The sequence below is a fragment of the Scyliorhinus canicula genome, chromosome 15 (assembly GCF_902713615.1).
Source record: "Scyliorhinus canicula chromosome 15, sScyCan1.1, whole genome shotgun sequence".
Lineage (NCBI taxonomy): Eukaryota > Metazoa > Chordata > Chondrichthyes > Carcharhiniformes > Scyliorhinidae > Scyliorhinus > Scyliorhinus canicula.
This window is the reverse complement of record NC_052160.1, coordinates 4,973,512-4,995,531: the sequence shown is the minus strand read 5'-3', so window position 1 is coordinate 4,995,531 and position 22,020 is coordinate 4,973,512. Positions and strand designations below refer to the sequence as shown.

At 46.7% G+C, this 22,020-nt stretch overlaps 1 protein-coding gene across 2 annotated transcripts in view; it reads left to right on the top strand.

Annotated features, from left to right (window-relative positions):
- rrn3 (RRN3 homolog, RNA polymerase I transcription factor) overlaps positions 1-22,020 on the top strand; it is a 49,098-nt gene that overhangs the window by 13,420 nt on the left and 13,658 nt on the right. For both annotated transcript variants that reach the window (XM_038820259.1, XM_038820258.1), the window contains exons 7-14: positions 2,865-2,928; positions 7,383-7,452; positions 8,629-8,727; positions 11,272-11,367; positions 12,846-12,978; positions 14,610-14,740; positions 16,686-16,816; positions 17,577-17,761. In XM_038820259.1, the coding sequence (XP_038676187.1) occupies positions 2,865-2,928; positions 7,383-7,452; positions 8,629-8,727; positions 11,272-11,367; positions 12,846-12,978; positions 14,610-14,740; positions 16,686-16,816; positions 17,577-17,761 (909 nt within the window). The remainder of the gene's footprint in view (positions 1-2,864; positions 2,929-7,382; positions 7,453-8,628; positions 8,728-11,271; positions 11,368-12,845; positions 12,979-14,609; positions 14,741-16,685; positions 16,817-17,576; positions 17,762-22,020) is intronic.

The window sequence follows — 22,020 nt, the reverse complement described above, 5'->3', positions numbered from 1 at the left end:
AACTGCTTAATGCTCTTCCTCTCCAGCCCCATTAGTATTTCTTTGTGGTTTTCATCTCTTCCCTTATGGAATCTTTTGATACAGTGACATTTGTGCCTGAAGGTATTCACTGTTCTAGGCCGTCTTGTCTCTCTTAATCACCTCTTCATTATTCAGTACATATTAAACGTTTTAAAATATTTATTTATTTGTTCATGGGATGTGGCCATTGCTGGCTAGACCATCATTTATTGTCCATTCCTAATTGCCCTTGAGAAGGTAGTGGTGAGCCACATTGTTGAACCGCTGAAGTACATGCAGTGTTGGTATATCCACTGTGCTGTTAGGGAGGGAGTTCCAGGGTTTTGATCCAGCAACAGTGAAAGAACAGAGATATAGTTCCAAGTAAGGATGGTGTGTGGCTTGGATGGGAAGTTGCAAGTGATTCCCATGCCTTTTCCTTCTAAGTGGCAGAGGTTATGGATTTAGAAGGGTCTGTTGAAAGAGCTCTGGTGAATTGCTGAAGTGATCTATAATCCTGTTAACTAATTATGTTTTTTAAAAATATTTTTATTCTCCATTTTGCACACTTTCCTTCAAAATTTACATCCCTCCAACAAGTAAACGGTAACAAATAAAAAGTCAATACCCTTAACATCAACGGCCCACCTGTCAATATATGCATCAAATAAAACAACCCCTCCCACGGTGGAAAAAAAACAAAGGAGAAAAAGAAAAAGGAGTCCGGAATCGCCCATGGTTACCATTAACCTATAGAGTCATCGCCCCCACCCCCCCGACACTCGATGCCATCAGCCTCCGAAAGAGTACCGTAAATAACACCCAAGAGTTGTAAACCCCCCCCCCCCCCCCCCCCCCCCAACCACCCCAACTCCTCCCCTCCACTTCCTCTTGTAAAACTCCTCCCCCCAACCTCGGTTCCTTCCCCCCAACTTTCCACCCCGGCTAGACCCTTCAGACCCTGTTCTGCCAGGCTCCGATGGCCGTAGCCCTTCCCCCCCACCTCACACCCGTTCACTGGCCGGCTTAAACCAGCCAGCGTGGAGGCCCCCGCCCTGGCTGGAACCACACCCTAAAGAACCCTCATTATGACTGAAAGTCCCATTTCTTTCCTTGTTCAAATATACACAACGTTGGCTCCAGTAGCCCATACACCAGCACGCAGTGAAACAAAAAAGAAAAAATACAGTCATGAGGTTACATCGGTACATGACCATTTCTCAATTCTGCCACAGTCCTTCTGCCTTTGCAAACTCCTCCGCTGCTTCCGCCATCCCAAAATAAAAGTCCTTGAACTTGTAGGTCACCCTCAGCTTCGCTGGATATACAATGCCGCACTGCACTTTGTTAATGAACAGTGCCCTCTTCACCCGGTTGAAGGCAGCCCGCCTCCTCGCCAGCTCCACCGTAAAGTCCTGGTATACGCGTATACCAGCTCCAGCCCACTGCACCACCCGCTTCTGCTTAGCCCAGCACAGGACTTTCTCCTTTACACTGTACCTACGGAAGCATAGAGTCACCACCCTTGGCGGCTCACTTGCCTTTGGTACTGGCCTCCACGACCGAGGAGCCCAATCCAGTTCATATCAGGAGGGATCCTACCCCTCCCCCAATAGTTTTGCCAACATCGTGGCAAAATACGCAGTCGACCTCGGCCCTTCAACTCCTTCGGGCAGCCCCACAATCCTCAAATTCTGTCGCCTGGATATGTTTTCCAGGTTTTCCATTTTGCCTTGCAGATCCTTGTTGATCTCTATCACTGTCCGCATCTCCTTCCCTATCGAGGTAAGTTGATCACCGTGCTGCAATAATGTCTCCTCCACTTCCTTCAGCGCCTCGCCTTGCTCCCGCACCTCCGCCACTGCGCTCGCCACCGCCGTCCTCACCGGGGTAATCGCCCCCTTCACCAGCACTTTCAAAACCGCCCCATCTCCTTCCTCGTTGCCTCCATGTGTTTTGTGAACTGCCTTTCGAATTCCACGGCCATCATCGTAGTTATTTCTTCAGCCATAAGCAATGCGGCCTCCCCTGGTGCTCCAGCCTCCATTTTCTTTACCGACCCCGCAGTGACCTTTCCACTCCCCGACGGACTTATCAGCTGTTTTCACAGCCATTTTTTTACTGATCCTCGAAATTTCCCTTCCCTGTGCTGTCTCCCGACTTTTACTGCCTTCGCTGCCCCGAGGACCGGACATTAACCCCCGACAATGCCGTTCCTGAACGGGAGCCCTCCATCGCGCGGCTGCCTCCCACCCACCGTCACCGGAAGTCCAACTAATTATGTTAAGTGATTTAACAATTGAATAGAATAAACTAACTTATAGTGATATTTCCTAATCAAATGTAATTTCAGTGTCTTGCAAAGTTATATGCCCTTTCAGCTGTTAAACTTAATGATCAAAGATTGTAGAATTACCTGTATATATTTTTTAAAGTCTAATGTAGGTCAGACTTAAATAAAATGTATACCCATTCACAATGCCCTCAGTCCTAATATTTTAGTGATAGAAATTAGTAGCTGGGAGGTGTGTGTGAGAGACCTGGAAGTGACTCTAGTTTTCTTGGGAGAACTTCTTGTGTGATTGAGTTGAGCAATTTCAATGGTGGGACTCTAAATACAGACTGATGTCCCACTATTTTGTGATAGGAGATCACCACCCTTAAATAAAACTATTTTTCATTCATTGAATACATTCCTGTGTTGTGTGTACATACCAGATGCAATGCATCGATCCTCAGGCATGTGCCCAAATTACAGCTCCTAAAGCATTGCAGGACTTTCCCAATTAAAGTCTTTTTGACTTGTGCTGCTGCAGACGCAAAGTAGATCTGATAGGAATTTCTAACGGTTACATTCTTTGCAGATCTTCCGAGAAATTTTGACATCTGTCATCGAGCTCTGCAAATGATTGCAAAATATGTGCCCTCGTAAGTATATCATACTGCTGCTGTTCATAGCTTATTTATACCTTCACTGACAAAGTGCAACAAAGTTTATTTAAAGAAGCTTATACATTTGTTGAACAAATTAATTGGCACATTTCTTATGAGATTCCTTAATCTATTTAATGCAACTATATTTCCAGTTAATTTCTAAATGAAATGGAGCAACACACAAGTTAGCAAGATTATTGTATCTTTCACTATATCAGTCTAAACACACAAATTGAGTTGTCATACATGAGTTTGAGCACTATGAAATGAAATGAAATGAAAATTGCTTATTGTCACGAGTAGGCTTCAATGAAGTTACTGTGAAAAGCCCCTAGTCGCCACATTCCGGCGCATGTCCGGGGAGGCTGGTACGGGAATCGAACCGTGCTGCTGGCCTGCTTGGTCTGCTTTAAAAGCCAGCGATTTAGCCTGGTGAGCTAAACCAGCCCCTAAAACTACCCTGGTTTTGTGCATTTTCGACCGTTTAACCTCAGTGTCGTTTTTGTTCACTAAACCCTGTGATATCATCAGTATTCAATTTTCAAAGAAAATATATAAACAAATAACCTCCAAAAAGTTTAAAAATTAATCATTTTTATAACTATTTGATTGAGAGAAAAGAGTGCTAATGGTAGGACGTTGTCTTTTAAAATATAAATCTCTTGGGGTGATTGGTTTTTACATTGAATTGTCAGCCATTGTTCATACTCTCCAATCTTGGTCAGGTGAAGGAGAGACGGCTTCCCTTTTTGTTCAGATCATAGATTGATAGACTAGCAGCTGACAACATGAATGGTAGTGGAATAGTAGCAACCAATCATGTCATCCCATCTGAGATAGAGTAATACTGCACAGATCAGCGGTCAGACTTGAAGCCTTCGAAGTATCCAACTGCTGTTGCAGTTGGCCCCTTTAGTTGTACCCTATTACTTTGTGCAATTATCACTTTAGGGCATACCGTGCTGGTTTCTTTTAAGTGTACAATTTCATGTAAAGTCGGGTGATGTCACAATAGCATTTTGTTACTGTACTGGACATAGTATGGCAATTTGGATATTCATAGAATCATACAATCTCTGCAGGGCAGAAGGAGGCCATTTGGCCCATTGAGTCCACACCAACCCTTCAAAAGAGCACCCTACCTAGGCCCAATCTTTTGCCCTATCCTTGTAACCCCACTCAAACTTTGGACACTTTAGGGAAATTTATCATGGCCAATCCACCTAACCTGCACATCTTTGAACTGTGGGAGGAAACCGGAGCACCTGGAGGAAACCCACACAGAGACTGGGAGAATGTGCAAACTCCACACAGTCACCCAAAGTCTGAATCAAACCCAGATCCCAGGCGCTGTGAGGCAGCGGTGCTAACCACTGTGCCACCATGGCGCCCAAATGTGTTTCTTGAGCTGATTTTTTTTTAATTGTAAAATTTCTGTACTTCAATTCAGCTTAAAAGGAGCCAGGTTCCATTCTATATATAGAATAAGCGGTTAGATAAATTGAATAGGTGAAACTAAATTCTGTAGGTTTGGACGCCAACTTGTTTGATTTAATATTGACAAAATGTACATGTCAGTTCAGATGTTCAGATATTTACTATAGTAGGGTACCCTTTGGGTCTGCCTTTTACTTTAACCCTCCAGATTAATTTTCAATTCAAAGCACCAAATAATTACTTTAAAAAAATGTTTTTTTTAATTTAAAAAAAAAATTCAGAGTACCCAATTCATTTTTTCCAATTAAGGGGCAATTTAGCGTGGCCAATCCACCTAGCCTGCACATTTTTGGGTTGTGGGAGCAAAACCCACGCAGACACGGGGAGAATGTGCAAACTCCACACGGACAGTGACCCAGAGCCGGGATCGAACCTGGGACCTTGGCGCAGTGAAGCCGCAGTGCTAACCCACTGCACCACCGTGCTGCCTGCACCAAATAATTATTGAAAGTAAATGGCCGCGATCTTCCCAAAAGAGAACAAAGTTCCCGAGCGAGCATGTTTAGCCGTGTGTTTCCCGGCACTCGCAGTGCCGATAAACACATGGCTATTCAACGCGACTTGCTTTGAATAAGGAGCCTGAGCGTGGAATGCACGGCCGAGACCACTCATAACTCCGTTTTTTACAACGGGGAGCTCTGCTCGCTGGAACTCCCGTTGTAGTGAGAGATCGGGATGCCATTTTTACATGGCATCCCAATCTCTGAGTCCCACGACCTCGGCCTCTCATGGGATTGTGAGGGGATTGAATCCCAAAGCCTCAGGTACCTCGGGAATCTGCACATTAGAGTGAGGCTTAATGCCTCGCTCTAACATGCAGATTGGCCAAAAACTGATCCCGCCCATTGTGAGCGGGATTCTCCTTGCAACGTCTCACAGCTTACACCAGCCATTCTGTGCTGCGGAGAGCTGCTTTTCTGGCGCAGCCTGGCTGGAAGATCGCGCCCACCATGTTGATACACCTAGATGTCAGATAATTTTCTCCAAACCTTTCAAATCAGCGATTATCTTGTGATCTTAGTGTTATGCAGTAGATGGCGATATTGCAACACATTCATGGAACTACGTGACATTCTCACTGGAATATAGGCTTTATTCATGTAGATGAGATAACACCCAAACAGAATGATAAATATCAAAATGTTAACATGTAGGCTTCAACCCAGTTATAGTTCCACAATCCCATTGATGATTATTAAATTGCATTAACCAGATGCCAGCTTATTTAGCATTCTCTGTAGTATTCTCATGAGGCAATCTAAGCAATGAGCTGAATTTTATGCTGTTGGTCTCACTTAATACCTTAGAAAAATGATACATCATGTTGATTGCGGTGTAACTAGGTTTTTAATGGCATACTAATTTCGTAATTGCTGATAAAACTCCCTCACTGGTCCTGGAAAGCTCTTTTTATATTTGTGGAATATCAAACTTCTCCATAATAAAATTGTTAATTTTTAAAGATTTGTTTATTTTTGTTTTAGCTTCTAATCTTCCATACATGGTTTAACTACCTGAAAATGTAATCTAAAAGTGAATGATATTAAGCCCTTTTAACTTCTTTGTTTTCTGTGTGTGATTGCCTCAATGTAATTAGCTGCTTACTTGCTTGCTGACATCACTGCTGCTGCATGTCTGGAGATCCTTTGACTTGGCATCAGATTTAAACTACTGTCAGGAAATGGGAACATCCCATCATAGAAGTCACCAGGTCTTTCTTTGAATTCAGTGGCAAACACCCTTACATTATCACTCATTGCAAAATCCAGCCTTTATTTTCTCCTCTATCACACAATGCATTCTCATAATATAAGATATGAGGGGATGGCACGGCGGCACAATGGTTAGCGCTGCTGCCTCACAGCTCCAGGGACCTGGGTTCAATTCCGGCCTTGGGTGACTGTCTGTGTGCAGTTTGCACTTTCTCCCTGGGTGCTCTGGTTTCCTCCCACTGTCAAAAGAAGTGCAGGTTAGGTGGATTGGCCATGTTAAAATTGCCCCTTAGTATCCAAAAGGTTACTGGGTTACGGGGATGGAGTGGATGTGTAGGCTTAAGTAAGTGCCCTTTCCAAGGGCTGGTGCAGACTCGATGGGCCAAATGGCCTCCTGCACTGTAAAGTCTATGCTGCTATGATATTAATACTGATTTCTGTATTGTTAAGCTATTTTTCTTGTGTGCTGTCCGATATAAGACAATGGCCTAAAGTCAGCATCAAAAGTAGGGAATAAAGTCCCAATTAGTAAACAAAGTAGGGTTATTATATATAATCTCAAACATCCGATCTGAGAAGGTGCTTGTTTTGAAATATCTTGAGCGGCTTAGAGATGTTCCATTCCATTTACATAGCCGAGCCTTGGAGAGCTGTATGATGCCACATTTAAATCATAGGTATTTCATTTAGAGTACAGGCTTGTGACTGCATAGAGAATCCTACCCCTACCCTCCAGCTTGTAATTTAAGGCTGGAGTGGAGACATATTTTGCATGAATGTGGTCTCTTGCTCTCCCCATGGTGGGCGACCTGTTTCCTCACAGGATATTTCCTGCATTTTAAAAGCCTGAACAAGTACTGCTTTGAATAACGTGGCGAGAACAGTGAACCATGTTGAAAGTGTTAGTTGTATCATTATTTTTTTCCAAAATGCAAACATGGGGAAATTGATCAATTGCATCTATTGTGGCAACTGTATTTTTATTCATGTATTTTAAATAAAATAAAAAAATAAACCAGTTGATTACAGTATCTCAATAGGATGCCTATAGCCAGAATAGGAGCGAACTGCATATAGTGTCCAATCTGTAGATCATTTTTTGTTTTTTATACTTCTGTCGTTTTTGAGACATTTTCCTATGTTAAAGGCCTTGTATAAATTAAAGTTGTTGTTTCTGTGAGATCACTTCAATTTTTAAAATAATGCAATGAACTAAATGTACATGTTTATTTTTGGCAGAACACCACAATTTTTGATGCCGATACTAGTTGAAAAATTTCCATTTGTAAACAAATCAGCCAGAATCTTGGTAAGTAGAGTATCTTCTTTGTAATCAAATTCCCCCCAAAATCTTTATCATGCAGATTGTTTTTTTTAATGCAAAGTGCCTAATTATTTTTTTTCCCAGTTAGGGGGCAATTTAGCATGGCCAATTCACCTACCCTGCACACCTTTGGATTGTTGGGGTGAAACCCACGCAGACACAGGGAGAATGTGCAAACTCCACACGGACAGTGACCCAGAGCCGGGATCGAAGCCTGGTCCTCAGCGCCGTGAGGCAGCAGTGCTAACCACTGCTTCACCATACCGCCCATTATAATGCAGGTTGTTAGCAAGGTTACCAATTAATCACACTTGACTTCTGTGATTATTGAAGATTATAAAAATTAATCCCGCAAGTTTCCCAACGGTTCCAGCAAATTATTTTCTCCTTTCTCCACTCTGATGAAAATGGCAGGAATTCACATGTTCAGTGGACATAACAAATGAGTCTTTCAAGGATTTTAACGTGGCAGTAATTTAGGGACATTTGGGTGGTCACTCACTCTCCTCCATTCTTGAATGTAGAATTTTGCCCCTCTATTTGCACATGATGCTTACGGCGATTGTAGTGTTTTTCTTAGAAATATCAGGACACCCAACCTGGCTCCTGGTGAGCAAAGCAAGGCTGTTAACTTCCTTCAATAAAAAAACAAGGGAAGAATCTAAAGTACAAATTGGGGGGGAAATAAAGTCCCATCTTGTGAGATTTGATTGAAGTGCCATCATGCGATAAATGTAGAAATGGAAAGGAAGTGAATGAAAGAAAACATAATTAATGGTCAAGCATTTTTGTCGCAAAGTCGATAATTTTGTTTTGTTGAAACTCTGATTTAACATCGCAATAGAAATAATTAGAATAAAATGGCCATAAAGCCAATTAATTAGAGATGTGATTCTATAAACTAATACTCTTTTTACTGTCACACTGGCATTCTCCTGAATGCTTCCCCATCTGCAGACATCAGCCAAAGTTGTCCCAGTAGACCCAATTAATTTTGGGGGTTTTTGTTAGCTGGGAAAATTAGTAACACATTTTATTTTGAAAAACATGTTTCAAATTAATTGAGAATTCTTTTACTGCACTGTGACATACTAACATGTGTGGTTTGAAATTACTGGACCATAAATTTTTAATATATACTTTTCTGATTTAATTTGCCAGGAATGTTATGTGCATAATTTACTGAGGATCACTGTATATTTCCCAGAGCTGCGCTCAGAAATATTGGAACTCGTAGTGGGAAAACTATTAAAACTGGATGTAAGTACCCAGAGACTTGAAGCAAAAAGTGTTTGTTGGGCTTGCTTCCTGCTTTAATTAAATACTTGAATTCCTGCCAATACAATATGGTCACTGACAGCTCTTCTACATGTGTGCACTTGTCGGCTCGGGTGCAGAAGCCAATGGCATTATTCGCAAGAGACAGAAATCCACTCTCATAAATGGTGATAGCTTCTTTTTGGCAGTGATCAAACTTTGAATATCCTGTAGTGGGTGGGTACTCGGGTGTGGCATTTCCCCAGCGTTGTGTCTCCTTTTTTCTCTCTCGCGAAGAGTGGGTCCCATTTGCCAATTACGTTTTTCAGCCCTATCTGTGAGGTTTGGGGTGAGATAAGGATGGAGGGGCTCATTAAGTGTTAATTTGATTTCGCCGGTGATGTAATATTTGCAATTCCAAGCCAAGGGGTGACCGTGCATGCTCCCTGTTGCACATTGCGTATGTGCAGTGTTGGCAGAAAACGCAGCCTTAATTAAAATGAGCAACATTTCTCAGACACTGGTAGAACAATGCATTTGAAATTTAGAACATAGAACTGTGTAGCACAGTACAGGCCCTTTGGCCCACGATGTTGTGCCGATCTAGTCTGAAACTAAGATCAAATCAACCTACTCCCAATCATTCTAGTGCACTCCATATGCCTATCCAAGGTCTTGTACAGTTGCAGCATAACCTCCTACTTCCTGTGTTTCAATGCATTATTGAAAAATTGCAGCAACCAGCAAGTGTACAACAAAGTCTCACACTCATCAGCAAACACAAAATAGCCAAATAGTCTGTTTTAATGATGTTGGTTGAGGCATATAAGTTGGTCAGGATGGTTTGAGAACTCCCATGCCCGTCAAATAGTGTGATGGGATTTCTCACATGTCCTGACAAGAGGCAGTAGGAACTTTCACTTCATGGGCCAAGCCTTGCCAGTCAAATAGTAGATTTGAAGATCCTGAAATGAAAAATGAAAATCGCTTATTGTCACAGGTAGGCTTCAATGAAGTTACTGTGAAAAGCCCCTAGTCGCCACATTCCGGCGCCTGTTCGGGGAGGCTGGTACGGGAATTGAACCATGCTGCTGGCCTGCCTTGGTCTGCTTTAAAAGCCAGCGATTTAGCCCAGTGTGCTAAACCAGCCAATGCTGTAGGAGATGGTAAAGCACCGAGTGCCTTCCTTCTGAAAAGTAAGCAGCAAGGGACATCTCTTCTATCTCGTGTGTGCGTCATTGTTGTGACATGGCCTGGATATGCAGCGTCTTGGCTAGGTATTTGTCTGCTAGATCTCACTTTGTAAGACCATCTGTCTATCCTTGGCTGAAAACATTCTCTAGCCTCTCTGCATCCTTGAGGGCAAAGGGAATGTCCATACCTGTAGGGCTGTACTATTGGTTATTTCAGGCAAACTGTCTTGAGGGGATTTACTTTATTTCCTTCTGGTTTTGATCCGAATTTAAGGACAAATTCAACAACTTACATTTATATAACACATTTAATGTAGCAAAACATCACAAGGTGCTCAACAAGTGACATTAATAAAAACATTCTTGACACTGAGGTAGGTTTTAAGGAACGTTTTAAAGGAATAAAGCGGGGGAAGAGAGATTGAGAGCTTTAGGAAGGAAATTCCAAGACTTGGAGCCAAGCCACGTCCAGTGTTGGAGCGATTAAAATCTGGGATGTGCAAAAGGCCAAATTTGGGGGGTATTTGGGAACCCCACCCAGCCATTCCATATCTTCCTCGTTCAGGAATCCCTGCCACTTACCTTCTCTGTTTTCCGGGACTTGTGCCAGGCAGTTCCCTGCACTCCCTCTTAGGGCCACTGCAGCGCTGTGCCTGGAGGGACTGGGGAGCTGCCAGCCAATCTGATTGGCCAGCAGTTCTCCAAGACGGGACTGCCTTCCGAGTGAGGGCCGGAGTTCCCGCTTTATGCCATTCAAAGCTCGTTAGAGTGTAATATAGCACTGGGGCTGCTGGAGCCAGCGGGGATGTGTTCAGGCCTGTTTTATTATTCCAAATTATTAATGTAAATTGTGAATAGCCGTGGTCCCAGCACTGATCCTTGTACAATACCATTTCACGCTTCTGCCATTCTGAATAAACTATCTTATACTCCCACTCTCTGCTTTCTGTCTTGAAGCCAATGAGCAATCCATTTTGCTACTTGCCCCCTGATTCTGCATTCTTTAACCGTATTCATTTTTCTGTATGGTGCACCTTACTGAAGGACTTTTGAAAATCCAGATGAATTACATTTACAGCATTATATTAAATTCAGATTTAATGTACAAATACTGCTATCCTAGTGAAGCTTCTGGAACGCAAATATTATTTCACTCCTTTGTTCGCTGTTAGTTGTACTTAAATTAAGTCAGAACTGTGTATTCTTTTCTGATTCGATATTTGTCTGATATCCATTCCTGGACCCTGAAGGATATATTTAATTACATCTTAATAGAACCTAAAACTACCTTTCAAAAAGTCAAATAAATATTTGATGCAAAATAAATGTATGATATTGGTTCCATCATTCCCAGGTGAGTGCCTCACGTAATAACATTGAGGATGCAGAAGAAGCTGTCGAGGCTAACAATGGATTGCCAACATGTGCAGAGGAAGGGCTGTTTGATATGGTAAATAATTTGAAACATGTTTCAACCTTGCATCATCCGTGAGCATTTATTTTGTGTATCAGTTGAAAGTTCTGTGTAACTTGAATGTAAACATTTAAGGCATGATGTAGAACGCCTTTTTGCCACGAATGTAAATATAACTACATAGACTTTGGTTCCCTTTAGCTTGCATGTTACAATCCTACCTTCTCTCATTTCTATTGGTCTGGGCAATGCATGGAGTACATTTCTCTCTCACTTTCATATTGCTACGGTCCTAGACTTTTACATTGACTAGGGAATATCAAAAGCTTTGTTAAATTGTTAGTGGTTAGTCTATGACTCTATGTTGCAGAATTTTGAAATGTTAATTTTAAAATTTAAAAAAATAATAAATTTAGAATACCCAATTCTTTTTTCCAATTAAGGGGCAATTTAGCATGGTCAATCCACCTACACGGCACATCTTTGGGTTGTGGAGTGAAACCCACTCAGACACGGGAGAATGTGCAAACTCCACACGGACAGTGACCTGGGCCTTGGGTTGAACCCGGGTCCTCGGCGCCATGAGGCGGCAGTGCTAACCATTGCGCCACTGTGGTGCCCTATGCTTCTACATTTTGTCAGTTTGGTGGATTTTAAGATTAGGTATATACAATACCACAGTTCAATTATCAACTTTCCTGTGATCTGGAAACTTTACAGTAAATGTGCCTCAAAGAATATAAAACAATCAGGAGGATAAAATCATAACAGAGTAGTTAAAGTATGAATGACTTCTGGGGTAGCTTTTTTTAAAACTAGTATTGAAAGGGTGCATGTGAGACACACGAGTCTGAACAAATAATAAATGGGCTGGACCTGGGCAAATATTTTGTCTTTGGTATCGGCAACACTGTCTCACTCCATTGGATTGGCAAACCCTGTTGCAAAACAAAAGTGATGCATTCCCAATTATTACCTGACACCATGTGAAGAATGCTTCCTGTCATTTTTTCCAATTAAGGGGCAATTTATCGAGGCCAATCCACCTACCCTGCACATCTTTGGGTTGTGGGGGCGAAACCCACGCAGACAGGGGGAGATTGTGCAAAGTGACCCAGAGCCGGGATCGAACCTGGGACCTCAGCGCCACCGTGCTGCCCTCAATCATTGTGGTTTTAATATCCATTGGCAATGGGAATTGTGCAGTTAGTTCATCTCTCATCGCCACCGTGCCGCCCTGCTTCCTGTGAAAGTTGTAACACTTTATGACAATCGACAATGGTTTCATGGTTACCTTTCGGCTTTTTATTCCAGATCTTTATTGAATTCAACTGCCACCATTTGCCGTGGCGGGATTCGAACTCAGGTTCCCAGAGCATGACTCTGAGTCTCTGGATTACTAGTCCAGCGACAATACCACTAGTCCACTGCTTTCCCTTGTGAAAAATGGTTTTCTTATCATTTGTGGTTTCTTCTTCATGGCCTGCTGTTTTTTGTGTTTTCTGTCTGTATAGGATGAAGATGAAGAAAAGCAGCAAGTCCATTCGGCACTGCCAAATGATATGATGGCTCATCCAATGGCTGAACGATTGGATATTCTGATGTCTGTTTTGCTGGCTTACATAAAGGACGTTTGTTATGTCAATGGTACTAACAACAATGACTTGCTATTCACTGGTGCCTTCTAAGTAATAAAATATTCCCAAATGTTTCACGAAGAAGAGCATGTGGAGTGCTAGAAGAAGTAGAATTGACTAAATAATGGTCAAAAAGAAAGTAACAAAGCAAAAAGATTTAGTGAGGGAATTCCAGAAGTTAAAACTAAAATTGCTCTCTCTGGTGAGAAGCACTGAAGGGTGCCGGGGTAGATATTTAAAGATATTGGACGGGCTCTTCCCAAAAGGGAACAAAGTCCCTGAGCAAGCATATTTTGGCTGCGTGTTTCCCAGCTATTCAACACGACTCGCTTTGAATAAGGGGCCCAAATGGGGAACACGCGGCCGAGGCCACACACAGCCCTTTTGTTTACAATGGGGAGCTCTGCTCGCCGGAACTCCCTGTTGTAGCGCGAGATCGGGGTGCTATTTTTAAATAGCATTCCAATCTCCCAGGCCCACAGAAAAATACCCGGCCTCCTCCCCTCTACAACCCGAATGCAACATGGGAGGGTCTCTCTCTCTCTCTCTCTTTTTCTCTCTCTCTCCCTCCACCCCCCCCCCCCCCCCCCCCCCTCCCACACACACACACACACACAATACCAATGGAGGGCAATAGATTCTTGATACACAAGGAGTGAAAGGTTATTGGAGGTAGTATTCAGCAATGTGGAGTTGAGATTACAGTCAGATGAGCTGTGATCTCATTGAATGGTGGCTCAAGGAGCTGAATGTCTCAATTTGTAAGTTCCTACAAATGGCAGAATGAGAGAATTGTGGATTGGAGGAGTTTGCAGAGTTGGGATGAGGAAAAGCTGTGGAGCGATTTGTGAACAAAGACCAGGGTTTTGATTTTGTTACGTTTAGGGACGGAAGTCAGCGGTGATGGTCAAATAGCCCTTAATACAGTCATGGAGAAATTGGGGGTCAGGAGATTGTTTGGAATCTGATGCACATGGTAACACAAGCTACAGTGTAATGGAGTGGTGGTGGAGGTGAATTAGGGGTGAAGGTGGAAAGTACTAAAGGGATTAAAGTAAGTGCTTATGCTGTGGATAGGGTATAGAGTTTGAAGTTCAATTTGGGGCCTGATAGGATATTGATGGTTGCACCCTACCTGGTTCAACTTGAGTGTGCTGTTTATGTAGGTGAATTATACTACAATAATACACGATTCAAAGTTGTTCAAAATTGCCGATAAATGTCTGTGTTAGAATCATAGAATCCACAGTGCAGAAGAAGGCCTTTCGGCCCATCAAGTCTGCACTGGCTCTTGGAACGAGCATTCTACTTAAGCCGACGCCTCCATCCTATCCCCGTAACCCAGTACCCCCACCTAACCTTTTTGGACACTAAGGGCAATTTATTGTGGCCAATCCACCTAACCTGCACGTCTTTGGACTGTGGGAGGAAACCAGAGCACTCGAAGGAAACCCACGCAGACACTGGGAGAACGTGCAGACTCCACACAGGGAGTGACCCGAGCCGGGAATCGAAACTGGACCCTGGAGTTGTGAAGCAACTGTGCTAACCACTGTGCTGCCGTGCTGCCCATGAGATAGATTTCTGTTATAAGGATTTGGTTCACTTGAATGTGTAAATCTTTTTCTTTCTCTAATGTAGGCGAGTTCATGTTGACCAGGACAAAAGACTTATACCGAGATTTGATAATAGTGTTTGACAAACTGGTCCTACGCACTCATGCTTCTTGTCATGTCCAGTACTTCATGTTCTATATTTGCAGTTTCAAGTTGGTGAGTACCAGATTCTTTTTGAATTGATACTTTTAGAACAAAAATAATACAAAACAAGTCATTGCTGGTGGGTTAGTTGAGGGATGATGTAGATTTTACAAGGACTGTTGGAATATGTCATTACAAACTGAGACCCTAGCCATGAACCAAAACACTTACTTATTTAATAATTGAATAGGTAAATAATGGGCGGCACGGTGGTTAGCACTGTTGCTTCACAGCACCGGGGTCCCAGGTTTGATTCCCGGCTCGGGTCACTGTCTGTGCGGAGTCTGCACGTTTTCCCCGTGTCTGCATGGGTTTCCTCCAGGTGCTCCGGTTTCTTCCCACAAGTCCCAAAAGAAGTGTTTGTTTGGTGAATTAGACATTCTGAATTCTCCCTCAGTGTACTCGAACAAGCGCCGGAGTGTGGTGACTAGGGGATTTTCACAGTAACCTCATTGCAGTGTTAATGTAAGCCTGCTTGTGACACTAATAAAGATTATTAATGCTTTGAGTACAAGTATCACATACACGAGTCATAATCTTTACCAATCAACAATCCTTATGTGGTAACGTTTGGAATCAAGTTTGTACATTGTGGTGCTTTTTGAGCCATATTACCTTTGTCTCTCCGTGATTGCTTAGCTGATATCATGCCACCTATTTTAAAGCTTCACTTGGAAGCTGCTGACCACAGAATTGTCTGTGAGATCTACAAAGAATTGTTTGCCCGCTTTTCTTAAATGTTTACCCCACACTCATCATTCCAAATCACTATACCAGGAATTCAGTCGAATCAAATTTTGAATTGCATCAAGTGTCTTCATTCATCTTTGCTAAGTACTTTGAATGTCTTGCTAGATTCAATTCTTGCCTTGGGTGACTGTTCGGAACTGCATTTTCTTCCCGTGTGTGCGTGGGTTTCCTCCGGGTGCTCCGGTTTCCCCCCACAGTCCAAAGATGTGCAGGTTAGGTGAATTGGCCATGATAAATTGCCCCTGAGTGTCCAAAGATGTGCAGGTTAGGTGAATTGGCCATGATAAATTGCCCCTGAGTGTCCAAAGAGGTGTAGGTTAGGCAGGTTACAGGGCCTGGGCCTGGGTAGGGTGCTCTTATAAAGGATTGTGCAGACTCGATAGGCCGAATGGCCTCCTTCTGCACTGTGTAGGGATTCCTTGGTTCTATGGATCCTCATCCAAGTACAATCAGATCTGGATACCAAAAACGCGGAGGACTGCAGATGTCCTTTTTCTCGCCCTGTGGGTGCAGATTGTCTGATCTAAATTCCGCCCAGCTTACAGTAATCATCTAGCGATAATTAATTTTAACCGTTTGTGTATATTGTGCCCACAATACAGAATTCAAAATGATCTACAACAGACACAAATGCTGGCAGCATGGTGGCACAGTGGTTAGCACTGAGGTCCCAGGTTCGGTCCCGGGTCACTGTCCGTGTGGAGTTTGCACATTCTCCCTGCAAATGTGAGTCTCACATCCACAACCCAAAGATGTACAGGGTAGGTGGATTGGCCACGCTAAATTGCCCCTTAATTGGAAAAAAAAGAATGGGTACTCTAAATTTTAAAAAAAAGCTTGTTTTTATCACAAATGAGGAACCTTCCATTGGCATTTTGACCCATTCAACTTGGTATTTAAAATGAAGCATGTACAATTTGTAATGTTAGTCCAGCTCATCATGTTTCATCACCAGAGGAAAATGAATCCCTATAGGCAAAGCTTCAAAGCAGAAATGTCTCCCTAATGGGTCTTGTAAAAGTTCAGGATATCAATCTACCTTTGGAATCCCCATTCATCAACTTTTATATGCACTCCACAGATGAATATAGTTTATTGCAGCAGGTCTGCAAATGCCTGTTTTAAAAATGTAGCTAATGTGGAATGATTTAAGGCAGAACATAGCTCTGGGGAACAAAAAAAACTAGTTTTCTGACTAATTTTTCAGGGACTGGCAGAGGCCTTCCTAGAACACCTTTGGAAGATGATGCAGAATCCAAATAATCCGGCAGTAATAAGACAAGCAGCTGCAGGCTACATTGGAAGTTTTCTGGCCAGAGCAACATATATTCCTGTGGTGTAAGTAATCAACAAGCCTCGTAGCTTTTATTAGAACTTGATCATGTTTTTCATGTAATTTCCAACATTTGAATGATGATCACCATTGGTGAGTGACTGCAGAGATTTTGGGCAGGATTCTCCCACCAGTCGGATTCTCCATTGTGTCAAAAGCGCACCGCGTGCGGGTTTCCCGGCGGTGTGGGATAGCCACGTTGTGAAATCCCATTGGCAGGTGGCAGGAACGGAGAATTCTGCTGCCGTCGAGGAACACATGACTGGCGGACCGGACAATTCGCCCGTTGTCATATTTTGCCTGCTTACATCGGAATCCTTTTATACACGATCACCACATGGAGAACTACTACATGTGATCCTATGTATTATTGGTTGATGAGAATTGTGAAGCATCCCCATAAAATATTTGCTGGCTGACTTGGTGTATCGGGGTGCAATTTCCATTCAGTGTATTGTGCTGTAGATAATTTGTATGGTAGTCAGACTTCCTCTCTCCTCTAGTTCCTCCTGGAACGTGTAGCGATTCTAATGCATGCTAACCCCAGTGCAGTTCTATAGCAATGCCCAATCATGTGAATGTCTTGGAATAAGTGGAGAGGATGGACACTAATCAGAATAGGAAGATTAATATCCAAGCTAAAAGGTGGTGCTTAATTGTATAGTTTGATTAAATGGAGTAAATGCCCCATTTGAATTGACTTCTGAAAATATGTTTTGTACCAATAATCTAATTTACTGAGTAAGAATTCATTCTCTCGGCTAGCACTGTGAAGGCTTGTTTGGATCTGCTGGTCCCCTGGATACACCACTACATTGACAGCCAGGATGCTGGAACAAAAGCTTACTGTGATGTGGCTCTTCATGGATCATTCTACTCTGCGTGTCAGGCTGTATTTTACATCTTCATATTCCGTTGCAAACAATTACTGAGTGGAAATCTGAGGAAAGGTATTGTATTAAATCTAATACCTTGTGAAAGTAGAAAATACCGTGTGTTTTTTAAATGGAGTTTTGAAAACTCTGCAAAATGGAAAGTAAGGTTTGATGTATGTCTTATAAAAAATTTTTTATTCTCCTTTTTCACATTTTCCCCGAATTTACACCCACCAACAATAAACAATAATCAGTAACAAATATGTCAAACCCCATAACAATAACAACGATCCCATCCTCCCACCAACCCCCAAACATCAACCCGCATGTTAACATAAACAAATGACAAAAAGGAATCAGGGATTACCCATAGTCACCCTTAATACACACCGCCCCCCTCAACCCCCAACCCCCCCCCCCCCCAAAAAAAACTAATGTTCGATGTTATCCAGTTCTTGAAAGTGCATAATGAATAATGCCCATGACTTGTAGAACCTTTCCGTCCTTCCCCTCAGTTCAAACTTAACCTTCTCAAGAGTCAAGTATTCCAACAGTTCCCCCCGCCAGGGCACAGGGTGGAGAGGTTGCTCTCCAACTTATCAGGATCTGCCTTCGGGTGATCAACGAGGCGAAGGCTACGACATCTGCCTCCGCACCCGTTTCCAACCCTGGCTGATCCAACACCCCAAACATCCCCCCCCCGGTTCATCCTCGCCCTCGTGAGGTGTGCTCTGTATACCACCTTCAGCTGTATCAGCCCCAACCTCGCACATGAGGTGGAGGCATTCACTCTACGGAGCACCTCACACCAGACCCCCTCCTCTATGACCTCTACCAACTCTTCCTCCCACTTTGCTTTGATCCCTTCCAGTGGTGCCTTATCCTCTTCCAAAATAGCTCCATACGCCGCTGACACTACCCCCTTCTCCAGTCCCCTTGTCAGCTCCTCCTCCAGCAATGTGGAGGCCGGTTCCTCCGGGAAGCTCTGTATCTCCTTCCTGGCAAAATCTCGAACCTGCATGTATCTAAACACTTCTCCCTGCTCCAGCCCATACTTCGCTTCCAGCTCCTTCAATCCTGAAAACCGACCCCTAAGAAACAAATCTTTTAGCATCTTAATCCCCTCCTCTTCCCATTTCCGAAAACTTCTATCCCACCTCCCTGGCTCAAATCTGTGGTTCCCCCGAATCAGCATTTCCCTTAACCCTGCCCTCAACCCGAATTGTTGGCGAAACTGCCTCCAGATTTTCGATGAGGCTATTATTACCGGACTCCCAGAGTTAGCGGGAGCGGCGCTGTTGCTAGTGCTTTCAGTCCTGACCTCCTGCACAAACTCTCCTCTATTCTGACCCACTGGGAATCAATCCCTCTGACCCAGCTCCGCGCCTTCTCCACATTCGCCACCCAGTAGTAGTACATCAGGTTCGGGAGACCCAAACCCCCTGCCTGCCTTCCCCTCTGTAGCAGCACCTTTCTCACTCTGGCCACCTTTCCTCCCCATATGAACGAGGTAATCCTTCCCTCAATCTCCCTGAAAAAAGCCTTTGGCAGGAAAATCGGTTGGCATTGAAAAATAAACAGAAATTGTGGCAACACGTTCATTTTAACCGCCTGGACCCGACCCGCCAGTGACAGAGGGAGACCATTCCACCTTACCAGATCGGCTTTCACTCTCCCCACCAAACTAGTGATGTTCACACACACACACACACCCCCCCCCCCCCCCCGCCCCGCCGGTCCAATCCCAAACCGCTCCAGAACTGCCATCAAGTACCCCCGTTCTACGCGGTCAAACGCCTTCTCGGCGTCCAATGTCACAACCACCTCTATTTCCTTCCCTTCCGCTGGTGCCATAACGACGTTCAAAACCCTCCTAATGTTCGAAAATAGCTGCCTCCCTCTCACAAACCCTGGGCGGGATTCTCCGACCCCACGCAGGGTCGGAGAATTGGCGGGAAGCGGCGTTATTTCCGCTCCCGCAGGTTTTCGAATTCTCCCGCCGGTAAAAAACCGGCGTTGTGCAAATCCCGCCGGCAGCCTGTGAAAACAGCTGGCGCCGGCGGGATTTCATTTTATTTGCACTGACCTTAAATCTCCGGCCCGGATGGGCCGAAGTCCCGCCGACGTGGCCACGGGTCACGTCGGCGAAAATCACAGTTGATTTAAAACGGCGTCAACCATTGATGATGGTTGACGCCGTTCAGTGTCGGGGGGTGGGTTGCGGCCTGGGGGGTGGGTTGCGGCCATCGGGGGGGGTTGCGGCCATCGGGGGGGTTGCGGCCATCGGGGGGGTTGCGGCCATCGGGGGAGTGGGTTGCGGCCATCGGGGGAGTGGGTTGCGGCCATCGGGGGGGTTGCGGCCATCGGGGGGGTGGGTTGCGGCATGGGGGGGCATGGGGGGGGGGTGGGTTGCGGCCATCGGGGGGGTTGCGGCCATCGGGGGGGTGGGTTGCGGCCATCGGGGGGGTGGGTTGCGGCCATCGGGGGAGTGGGTTGCGGCCATCGGGGGAGTGGGTTGCGGCCATCGGGGGGGTGGGTTGCGGCCATCGGGGGGGTTGCGGCCATCGGGGGAGTGGGTTGCGGCCATCGGGGGAGTGGGTTGCGGCCATCGGGGGGTTGCGGCCATCGGGGGGTTGCGGCCATCGGGGGGGTGGGTTGCGGCATGGGGGGGGCATCGGGGGGGGGGGTGGGTTGCGGCCATCGGGGGGGTGGGTTGCGGCCATCGGGGGGGGGGGTTGCGGCCATCGGGGGAGTGGGTTGCGGCCATCGGGGAGTGGGTTGCGGCCATCGGGGGGTTGCGGCCATCGGGGGGTTGCGGCCATCGGGGGGGTGGGTTGCGGCATGGGGGGGCATCGGGGGGGGGTGGGTTGCGGCCATCGGGGGGGTTGCGGCCATCGGGGGGGTGGGTTGCGGCCATCGGGGGGTTGCGGCCATCGGGGGGGTGGGTTGCGGCCATCGGGGGAGTGGGTTGCGGCCATCGGGGGAGTGGGTTGCGGCCATCGGGGGGGTGGGTTGCGGCCATCGGGGGGGTGGGTTGCGGACATCGGGGGGGTGGGTTGCGGCCATCGGGGGGGTGGGTTGCGGCCATCGGGGGGGTGGGTTGCGGCCATCGGGGGGGTGGGTTGCGGCCATCGGGGGGGTGGGTTGCGGCCATCGGGGGGGTGGGTTGCGGCCATCGGGGGGGTGGGTTGCTGCCATCGGGGGGGGTTGCGGCCATCGGGGGAGTGGGTTGCGGCCATCGGGGGAGTGGGTTGCGGCCATCGGGGGAGTGGGTTGCGGCCATCGGGGGGTTGCGGCCATCGGGGGGGTGGGTTGCGGCATGGGGGGGGGGTTGCGGCATCGGGGGGGTTTGGGGGCAGCGGCGGGCAGAGAGGGGGGGGGCGACGGATGCCCGGGGCCAACGCACCGTCGCCCCCCCTCTGTACGCCGCTGCCCCCCTACCCTAACCACACCCCCCCTCACCACCCCTACCTCCCTCCAACGCCCCTACCCCCCTCCCCACCACCCCTACCCCCCTCCAACGCCCCTACCCCCCCTCCCCACCACCCCTACCCCCCTCCAACGCCGCCCCCCATCTGTCGCAACGCCGCAACCCCCCCCCCCCTCAACGCCGGGTCCCCCCCCCTCAACGCCGGGTCCCCCCCCCCCCCTCAACGCCGGGTCCCCCCCCCCCTCAACGCCGGGTCCCCCCCCCCCTCAACGCCGGGTCCCCCCCCCTCAACGCCGCAACCCCTCCCCCCCTCAACGCCGCAACCCCCCACCCTCAACGCCGCAACCCCCCACCCTCAACGCCGCAACCCACACCCCGTCCCCCTCCCTCTGAAGGCCGGTACCCACACCCCCCCTCTCTCCTCCTCCCCCCCTTCCTTCCTCCTCCCCCCTCCTCCCCCCCTTCCTCCTCCCCCCCTTCCTTCCTCCGTTAGTTTGGGGGGGGGGGGGCGGCGTTAGTGGGGGGTGGTGCGGCGTTGGAGTGGGGTAGGTGGTGAAGGGGTAGGGGTGATGAGGGGAGGGGGTTGGGTAGGGGCAGTGGCGTGCAGAGGAGGGGGGCGACGGATGCCCGGGGCCAATGCACCGTCGCCCCCCCTCTGCACGCAGCTGCCCCTACCCCAACCCCCTCCCTTCACCACCCCTACCCCCCTCCAACGCCGCACCCCCACCCCCCACTACCCGCACCCCCCCCCCCCACTACAGAGGAAGGAAGTGGGGGGGAGGAGGAAAAGAGGGTGGGGGGAGGAGAGGGGGGAGGAGTAGAGAGGGGGGGAGGAGGAGAGAGGGGGGGAGGAGGAGATAGGGGGGAGGAGAGAGGAGGGAGGAGGAGGAGGGGGGAGAGGAGA